We start from the raw sequence: 10,669 nt of genomic DNA, 5'->3' as shown, positions 1-10,669 counted from the left end.
TTATAAAATCACCTTCATTGGAATTCACTTACTAATGTGCATGTCAACATTACACATTCTGAATAGCGCAACCTGAGATAGGCCAGCATTCGTGGCGTGATCTCATATCATGGAATCGTTTTAGCAATTGTATTCTCAAATGTTTCTTGTTACTAGCAATAATGGCCATTTTCCACAGGTGACTGAACTGCACACTCCGTGAGCAGTTATCAAGCAGCTGGGAGCAGTTACCAGGCAGCAGCAAGCAGTTGTGAGAGTTCAAAAAGGCCCTTTTCCACGAGCAGTTGATAGGGGAAAATGGCCCTTTTCCATGGCCATTTGATAGGCAGTGAACAGCCTCTCTAGCTAAGCACACAGTTCAACAGCCCAAGGAAATGGGCTCTAAAGGACAACTGAATTGAGAGGGATATGGAGGAAAGTCCACAAAGGCAAACACCACCAAATAAAATATAGCTCTTTATTCAAAAATCTTCCGTTAAAAAATGGCCCCAGCGACAGCCCGTTGTTTCAAGCTTAAACGGCTTGAGAAAGAGCATGGAAGCTTGAAACAGCAGGCTGGTTCTGGGGCCATTTTTTATGGAAGATTTTTGAATAAAGAGCTATATTCTACTCGGTGGTGCCTGCCTTTGCTGCTTGTAGGTTACATGGTACGGTGACTTGAGGCATTGGCACGCCACATGTCCTTTATTCATGGGTGCACCCTCCCTTTGTGTGTATCTAGGAATATGGAGGCTGCCATATTTGTCCTTTTAAACAATACCAGTTGCCTGGCTATCCTGCTGATCCTTTGCCTCTAATGCCTTCAGCCATAGACCCCGAGCAAGCATGCTGCAGATCATGCGTTTCTGCCATTGTCAGATTTGACAGGATTAGCTGCATGCTTGTTTCTGGTGTGATTCGGACACTACTGAAGCCAAATAGACCAGCAGGGCTGCCAGGTAACTGGTATTGTTTGAAAGGAAATAAATATGGCAGCCTCCATATCCTTCTCATTACAGTTGTCCTTTAAATGTGTTGATTTCATCCGATTTCTAATTTTGTGTGGGTTGTGACTCCAAGCAGGCTTTAAAACTACTAATGTAACTTATTCCTCACTAAAGCCTGTTTATCAGAGTTTGTGGTTTTTGATTTTATTTAAAATCTACAAAAATGTGAGTGTGAAAAGGTCCAAGCCAGGGAAATAATATTGTTTTGGGACAATGGCACAATTTACATCTCCGCTTAATTCAGAAGTGGAAAGACCTTTGCAGCATCCAACCATTAAAAAAAGGGCTAAAAACAATGCAAGTCTGAATTATTCACATCTCATTGACTATCTGAATTCCTGTCATAATTAAGACTGATGAGAGGGAAGTGAAGATGGCTAGAAGAAGAGGCAGTGCAGCCCACAATGGCAGGTAACTATACCTTCTCCCAATGTTTGGGGACATGGCTTTTCTTTTCTCTTGTGTAGACCTCTAGTTGAGTCTTCTTGAGTTTCCCACTGTAGAGTTGCAAATGTTAGCTGTTCAACCTAATCTTGAAGACCTATTGGCATATACAAATGATATTACATATGGGAAATGTTTTCCACTAGCCAGGGGCAGCTACAGTGTAACTATCAATGAAGTGGACTGACCCCCACAGCTAGCTGGTGAACACAAAGCCATGGTACAGCACAACACTCAATCATGCACCTCACTTATTGAGAGGTGTAGGATTGAGTGATATGCTGTACGATGGGTGTGTGTTCACCAGTCAGCTGTGTGGTCAATCCAGTTCATTGGTGCTTATGGCTGCCATACTTTTGTTTTTAGGAGGGGTTCGTGGGACATTGGTCTATTATAGTTGTTAGGCATCATTAAAAGATTGTTTATGGCCCTGAGACTCCCCTGGAGAGGTTAAGTGTTTTTGACGTAATGTCTGCAGGTTGAGCTCACTTTTGGGTACCAATTATCAAAATAAGGGGATGTATCACTCATTATGGCCAGGAGCCTGGAGTGGGGACAGCTTTCTCCACCAGCTCAGAGTGTTGTTGCACTTCAGGTGACCCAGTCTTGTGAGTACCCCATATTTCACAACTATTTCTCCTTATATGTCTAATTCACTGCATTACAAGTGCTTCCTGGTTTATTTATTTTTTTAAAACAGTTTATCATCAACACATACACACTTCCAGATGCCATGTGAAATATGCTAAGGTTTCAAGAATTCAGAAAGGTTGTGAAAAAAAATTTGTGGAATTTGCAGGTCTACTAGTCATGGATGGATTGGATGATAATATCTGACATTTGCCCTTTAAGGGGGGGGGGGGGGGCTTAAGCTTTCTATAAGTCTGATGACCAGCTTCTGATCAGACCATAATTTGCCAGCTTAAAGGGAGAGTCAAGAATCTCAAGTGTAACGGTGTGTACACACATTCAATCGAGGTTGGACAATTTTACCACTTCAAAGTAGAATGAGAGCCAGTAGGTGAATACTTTGAGCAGATTGTGTAGGTAAGCCCTCATACTATATAGAAGTCATAAAATTGGCCAATCAAGATTGGGGATGTGTACGCACCTTTGGGCTGTGTTTGCACTATGCATGATGTGTTGTGCAATAATACCACATGTTAAATCACTGGCCATACAACTGTCAGAAGCAGTGCCCCAAGCATGTATGTGGGGTTGGCTTGAGCCCAAATTATGCAGGTAACAAAAGTTAGGTTATCAGAAGGTGAATAGTTTTAAAGTTAGGCAAGAGAACAGCTAGAGCAGGGTGTCCGCACACAATCAAAACCTCACATTGCATCAAGTGGCATGGCCATGGGCTGCAGCCACATGCTTGATTTGCCTGTTGTACGTCTACCAGACCTTACTGATATTATCTAAGAGCATTAGAAATGGGGCTCAGTAGGACAGCCAGGCAATTTGCATTGTTTAAAAGGAAACAAATGGCAGCCTCCATATCTTTCTCAGTTCAGGTGTGTGATAACCCGATGTTATCTGGGGAGGGGGGCGCAGGCATATACTGTTACCTGTCCTGATGCCTACCGCTCCCCCCCGTTCTCCTCTCTGCCTACGCAGTCTACCTAAATGCCCCTCCAGCAGGCTATTCTGGGTCACCGGAGTCTGGCAATACTGCGCAGGCGCTGGCCGCATCATACAGTATGCACCCCTGGGTGATTGAGCTCTATGTATGCGTGACATCACTAAAGGGGCCCATACACTGGTCGATTTCAGCCATCAATCGATTCTATAGAATCGATCGATCAGAAATAGATTCTTTCAAATTCCCAAATCGATCGATTTGTAGCCGATTTCAATCGATATGGCAGGGTGGAAAATCTAGGTCGATCTGTTGAGATTGCTTATTTTGCATTGGCCCCAATTGAAATCTGATGGCAAAAAAATGCCATCAGATCGATTTTCAATAGATTTCAAACTGAAAATTTTTGGGAAATCTGTTCCTAGTAAAAAATGTCCCTAAACACATCAGATAGATCAGAAATCTACCTGATGATCTATCTGCTGCTAATCTAACGAGTGTATGGCCACCTTTAGTCATGCGCAGTGCGCTCCCGGCCACACACTATACGACGCGCGCAACCCGGCCAGCGCAGTAGTGCCCGACTTCCGGCAACCAGGAATAGGCTGCCAGAGGGGCATTTAGGTAGACTGTGGGGGCAGAGAGAAGAGGGGGAGGGGGGGGGGGAACGGTAGGTATCAGGACAGGTAACAGTATATGCCTGCTCCCCCCATTTCTATAGGTTATTTCACATATGTGCCTCAATTCACTAAGCTTTATCAAACACTTTATCGAACGTTTGATAATTTACCTCATGAGTAAAATCTAATTTTGAATTAAAGGGGCACTACAGTGAAAAACTAAAATTTAAAATATGTACAAACATAAAAATAAGAAGTACATTTTTCCAGAGTAAAATGAGCCATAAATTACTTTTCTCCTATGTTGCTGTCACTTACAGTAGGTATTAGAAATCTGACAGAAGTGAGAGGTTTTGGACTAGTCCATCTCTTTATAGGAGATTCTCAGGGATATATTTATTTTCAAAAACACTTAGTGAATGGCAGTTGCTCTGTCCAACTGCCAAAAAAAAAAAAAACCTGTAGGGAGCAGGGAAGTCGACCAGCATCTTTATAAAGATATTCCCTAAAAATGATTTATACAAAGAATAAAAGCCTTGCTGAGAATCCCCTATGAAGAGATGGACTAACCCAAAACCTGTCGGTAATGTTCGATTTCTACTTCCTACTGTAAGTGACAGCAACATAGGAGAAAAGTAATTTATGGCTCATTTTACTCTGGAAAAAACGTCCTTATTTGTCGATGTTTGCACATATTTTAAATTTTACAATTTTTCGCCGTAGTGCCCCTTTAACTAAAGTGTTATAAATTTATTGAACGTTTTATTGATAAAACATTCAATAAATTTATAACACCTTAGTGAATTCAATATTAGATTTTACCCATGAGGTAAATTATCAAACGTTTGATAAAGCTTAGTGAATTGAGGCCATGGTATCCTTTAAAGCTCTATTAAGTAATATTTAAAGGACCACTATCACGAAAAATTTAAATACACAAATACAAATGAAAACATACATTCCTCCCAAAGTAAAATGTGCTATAGATTACTCTTCTCCTATGTTGCTGTAACTAGAATAGGTAGCATAAATCTGACAGGTTTTGGACTGGTCCATCTCCTGGGGGATTCCCGGGGTTTTCTTTATATTTAAAAGCACTCAGTGAACGGCAGTTTCTCAGTCCAACTGCCAGAATAGTGTGCAAACAGCTGTGTGTGCGTGGGGATGGGGGGGGGGGGGGGGCAGCCTGGATCTTTATATAGATTCTTTCAAGGGATTGTGTTTGTAAAGAGTAAATTAAATCATGAGAACACGAGGAACCCCCATAAAGAGATGGAATAGTCAAAAACCTGTCAGTTCCAAACAGATTTCTACTAACTACTATAAGGGACGGCAACTTAGGAGAAAAGTAATTTAAAGTTCATTTGACTCTGGAAGAAGCATACTTATTTTTATGTGTTACATGTACTTTACATTTTACACATTTTAGTGCTTGCGGTCCTTTAAATAAAGCAAGTTCATGTTGCGTTACCGCAGTAATGAGGAAGATGATGATCTACTACACTACAACAAAGCCAAATTACAAATGAAAACAAATCAACATAATAGATGTTAAATGTTTTATTGATGGTCATTGGACTTACCTAATGAAAACATATATAAAAAAACATCCAAATTACGGTAAACCTTGCAGAGGTAAAGTCAAAAGATATTTCAATAAAAGTTGATGACGAGGCATTAAATATGGCTTGGAACTAATTAAGATTAGTGTAATAAATTGTTTTCTTTAGCTATATTTGTTAAACAAAATAGGCCATTTTATATATTTATATAAATATGATGTATTGCAGTATTTACAGTTAAAAAATTAAGGAATACGTGGGTGCATCTATTGAAGAAAGCTTTGCTTTCAATGCACTGAAACTCCTGTATCTCTATGTCAAATGGGAGTCCAGCCCCTCTATAATAAGCTGCCCAGCTGGCTCTGCTCTCTTTCATCATTAGCCGAGCCAGCAACAGAGCTGCCATCTTTACAAACAGGACACACAAGGGTGTGACCTTCAGCATATGCTACCCATTGTCTACTATCAGAAAGAAAGCCTTCAGGTGTGAAATCTTCTAAAAATCAGATCAGATTACAAGAGCAGACTCACATATAAATGAAGAACACACGATCAGAAAAGTAAAATAAAAAGTAACAAGAATTCTCTCAAAATGCCCATCTCTGGTTTAAGCTGGACCAGGCAAATTGTTTGGAAGCTTGAGCCAGTGTTTTCCCAAACCTATTCTGGAGTCCCAGCAAGTTCTGGTTTTATGGCTGTTCACAAAGACTAGTGAGGTGCTTACTGTCACCTGTGCAATATGGAGGACATATTGCAAAGCATTCTCAATTTATTTCAGAGGGTTGGTAAAAATGTACTAAGTAAACTGTGCTTATAGTTTTTCCAAGTATTAGTAAAACAAAGCTCTCACCAACACAAGCCACAGGCAGCCATTCTGTCAACCAACCACTTGGCCCAGTTATTCTCTAAAGTGGAACTCTGAGTGATGATAAACTAACCCTTGAGGAGAAAAGGTGACACTTTCCTCCACGGAAAAGGCATTTCCAGCCTCCACTACTTTTCTTCTCTTCCAGGTCTGCAGTTTCCTCAGTGCCAGAAGTCAAGATGGCCACTAGCCCTGCTCTTCTGGTACTCTGCTGCATCACAATGCTTTGACTATCAGGGCTACTACACAATCACAAGAGTGGTGTCTGAGGATTCATACATCATTCAATAGAGACAATTTCTCCAGAGTTCACTAACCTGATATGGGCAGGACAACTCTTCTCGGCACGTAGCGCCAGAGTTTGACACGGCTATAGCAGCAATGCTATAGACTGTGGCCCAAGCACACAGGTAATTCGGGGTTCCAGTAATCGCCAGACCCTGAATTACTTCTCCAAGTTCCTTAGACTTTGGGTAAGCCGTCATTCGGCTCGCCCTGCGCCAAGCTGACCGGTGCCGAAATAAGACGCAAATTGGGAACAGCAGGCCTGGAAGAGATCAGGATAGCTGGAGATAAGTTTCTTTTTATATTTGGCTGGAGATATATGCCTGGTCAGTAAACAGTCCTTAAAAGCTATCTTAAATCCTGAGGCATGTGATATACATAGTGATTTTTAGTAGCATGTGAACTAAGTTCTCAAGAGTTTAAAAATATATTTAATATTCTTTATTTTGTGGGCTTAGGCTCTACAGTACAAAAATACTAGCTCTAGTAAAGCTACCCTTTAAGCACAGTCCCATCCACCCACTCTACAGAAGCATACAAGTTAGACCACAGAGATTAGACTTTTAGATCCGTTCTTTCTTTATTTCAATTTTCTTGGCTTTAGGTACCAGGAAGATGCTCCCATCTTTTGTGTGTTGAAGGGAATATTCTTGGTGTGAGTATGGTTTTCCATCCTCATCACGTAGCTTGCTGAAGATGTCCATGTACAAGCTTCCAAGCTGCTCCTTCAGGAGACGAAGGTTTTGGTTATATTCACCCTTCTCAGCAAGTAACTTCTCTTTCTCATACTTCAGCTTATCAAGATCAGTCTCCAACTCCACAATGTTCTCCATTTTCCTCTTGCGGCAATTTTGGGCCGCTACCTTATTTTTCCCACGCCTGCGTATATCTCTGACCAGAGCAAGCTGGGCATCATTAAACTGATGTTTGGACATCAAAACGTTGAAATCATCCACAGGGAGGTTAACAATTTTGTCGACAGTAAAGGGCAAGTTGAGTGCTTTTGCTTTTTGCTCGTCTCTAGTGAAACGAGCCTCCAGTCGACTTATGGATTTGTCTTTCATGAATGGGGACTTACTTGGGCTTGGCCTAGCAGGCAGCTCCTTTGGTGAGGGAGACTGAGGTTCTGTTTCAAAGGATGCATCAAGTGGTACAAAAGGTGAAAGTGAAAAGAATGCATCCTCTGTGAATGACATGGGAACATTTTCTGTGGGATGCTGTTGTACGGTTTCTGTTGTGTTGTCCATGTCTTCGATTTCCGAGTCACTGTAGCCACATGGAGTATCTCCATATATGGAGGAGCCCATAGACTGCCCAGGCGATGTAGCACAAGGACTTGTGTTCACTGAAATTCCTGAATCAGAGTCATTGTAATCTGATGGATTGTTCCCATTGAATGCTTTACACATTGATAAGTCTGTAATATCGGCAGATTCATTTAAAAGTTCAGTGAGAGACTGGCCGGAATTGTCTGTTGAAGGCACGTTGGTCACTTTGGGGTCAATAAGGGTAAATATATCATCACAAAACGATTCCACGTTAAATGTTGGATTTGCGTTTGCTGTTGGAACACTGGGTGCAAAAGAACCTGCAAAGTCATTAGAGAACATGGGTGCAGTATTTTCAACTGGCTTTTCCATTACTGGCAAAGGAGTGGGGAATATATAATTGTGTGCAGTCTCGGCCATCTGTTCCGGACTGGAATACATGCTCAGGTCAGCAAAACTGTCAATCTGGTTGCCAAGACACTGCATATAAAAAAAAAAAAAAAGGGAAAGTGCAAGTTAGACATCAGACTTCAAAACAGCATTTGCTTTATAAAATGAAAATTCTAGGTTATATTGCAACTTTAATAGAAGAGGTATGTTTTAAGCGTAAAGGTCCTGAAGTTTTAGGAGTTGAAGAGTGATGAATGCGATTTGGAAGGGAATTCAGAGAAGGGGAGAGGATCATGAGAAATCCTGCATATGAGAGGGTGAGAAGGTGATTTCAGTGGATCAGATGATAAGTCTATGTGCAAAGTGCAGAGTTATTTTTTTTTTTGGTTACAAGTTTTTGAGTAGATATATATGAAGGGAATACACTGGTGAGGGTTTAATAGCTTAGGTTTAAGCAGCCAGCGATTGATTTGACAAAGATTAGTGGCATTTGGGGATCATTGAAGTAGTTAAGGCTGGTAGTTTCACCTCAAAGGAAAGATTCATCAGCCATTTCAGAAATGACAGATTACTTAATTACAAATACATCTCAGTATTAATTCCGTTATTCAATCCGAAAATAAAAAAAAATAAAAAAAATGGGTCTTTAAAATGGACCTAAACTCTTACACAGGACAGTAGGAAAGCCTAGAAAAATGCACCCTGTATGTTTTTAGAGAGTTTAGCCTGACTAATATCCCCTCATTGGTGTCTAATCACAAGTGGTCATTTGATCTCTCCCCGTGTCACCTGACTGCCACGGCAGATAAGCTTATCTGAAAGCACAGGGTGTTAACCCCATGTCTGCTTCCATGAAAGCAGGAAGTAGAAAGTATGCAGATTTATTGTAGGATTGTGTCAGCTGTAACAAAGAAATGTTTTTCTTTGAAGGTTAATATACTGTTGTGTATCTTTTAGAGCAGAGAGGAAGTTCTGTGTTCCGGTTCGCTTTTAAAATAAAATCAGCAGCCCGACGCACACACACTTCATTGCTGTAATCCTGTATTTCAGAAGTTACAAGTTTCTGTTAACATTTGGAGCTGTATCACTGAGTGCAAACCCCAAACTTAAATGTATAGACAACTTGTCAGCACAGTGGCCACTACATGGAGTTTCTACTATTTTGGGGTTTCAGGCAGTTCAGGATTCCTCGGCATCTGGTACTTCCTGTTCTCGGACTGTAGTCATATTATCAGTCTGTGTCTGATGAGGACGACAGACAACCATGTACTTTAAATGGTGGTTTGACAAAGGGCATCTATTGCGAAACATTGTAAAATTTAAAATATACACACATAAATGTACATTCCCACCAGAGAAAAAAAAAATGTACTATAAATGTCTTTTTTCCTAGGTCACTGTGAGAGTAGGCAGTGAAAATCTAACAGATCTGTCAGGGTTCGGACTAGTCCATTTCCTGATGGAGCATTATTTTTTGCTAACAAAAGCACTTACTGTACTGTAGTTGTCCAAAATTGTGTGCAAGTGAGTAGGAAAGCTGGCTGACATCTTTGTACACAGTAAATCCTTTCCAGGAAGTGCTTTAGTAGAAAATAAAAAGTTAATACAAACAATCTCCCATGGAGATTAGTCCAAAATCTGCCTACTATAAGTGACCGCTCCATAGGAAAAAAAGTAATTTATTATACATTTTACTCTGGGAGAAATGTACATTTTATATGTATGTGCAATAAAGCCTTGGATATAGAGAAACTTGGCTTGCAAGACCAGCAAAAATGTTTAAAAAAAAAATTGCATTGATAAGCAAGCAATGTCTTGATATACAAACAGAACTTTTACATTCATCATGTCATCACAAGCATGGAACCGATTATGCTCGTAAACCAAGGTTCCGCTGTATTTAAAGAGACTCTGTAACAAAATGTTCATCCTTATTTCTTCTATCCTACAAGTTCCTATACCTGTTCTAATGTGTCTGTCTAACTGCAGCCTTTCCTAGTTGCACAGTGGCTGTATTATCTCTGTTATATGATCTAATCTACTCTCCTCTGTCGGGTCTGTCAGGCTCAGGCAGTCAGGCTGGAATGTGCTGTGCTGGTTGTGATTGGATCGAAGCTATACACACCCTCTCCAGGCCCCCTGTGCACTCTGTATGACTCACACACTGAGCTACTCTCAGCCTATCACTTGCTATGTCTTGTTTGTAAACACTGCCTAAAACTGGCAATTACAAGCCAGGTTTGCAGCAGGGAGTGGCAGAAACAGCACAGAGGGGTCCAGGAGAACATAATGAATAGAATGGTATGCTTTTTATTGTAAGAATTCTACAATACAGATTCTCTTTAAAGTGAACCCGAGGTGAAAATAAACTGATGAGATAAACAATTATATTTATCCTCCTACTCCTAAAAATGACTTTTAAAGACATCCCAGGATTTTATTTTATATTTAAACATTTAGAAAGTAGATTGAATGTTTTGTTGTCTCTGCTCAGTTGCAGTCTATTAAGTGTCCCTAAATGAAAATACATGAACTATATTGACCCTTTCTCTCTCCATCTGCTCTCAGAAATATGTAGAAAATGTATTTTGCCACAAAAAACGTTTGTGGTTGTAATTTGTTTATCAGTGATGTTTACTACGTTCCTGACAAGGTTCTGACAAGACAGAA

General features: G+C 40.4%; 1 protein-coding gene across 1 annotated transcript in view; it reads right to left on the bottom strand.

Moving 5' to 3' along the window:
* Positions 1-6,767: 6,767 nt before the first annotated feature.
* The window catches only part of NFE2L2 (NFE2 like bZIP transcription factor 2), a 55,591-nt gene continuing 51,689 nt past the window's right edge, over positions 6,768-10,669 (bottom strand). The window contains exon 5 of the mRNA XM_068245443.1: positions 6,768-8,089. Coding sequence (XP_068101544.1) covers positions 6,905-8,089 — 1,185 coding nt within the window. The 3' untranslated portion in view covers positions 6,768-6,904. The remainder of the gene's footprint in view (positions 8,090-10,669) is intronic.

This window comes from Hyperolius riggenbachi, chromosome 7 (genome assembly GCF_040937935.1).
Source record: "Hyperolius riggenbachi isolate aHypRig1 chromosome 7, aHypRig1.pri, whole genome shotgun sequence".
Lineage (NCBI taxonomy): Eukaryota > Metazoa > Chordata > Amphibia > Anura > Hyperoliidae > Hyperolius > Hyperolius riggenbachi.
The sequence above is the reverse complement of the archived record's forward strand: the minus strand, read 5'-3'. Positions and strand labels throughout refer to the sequence as shown.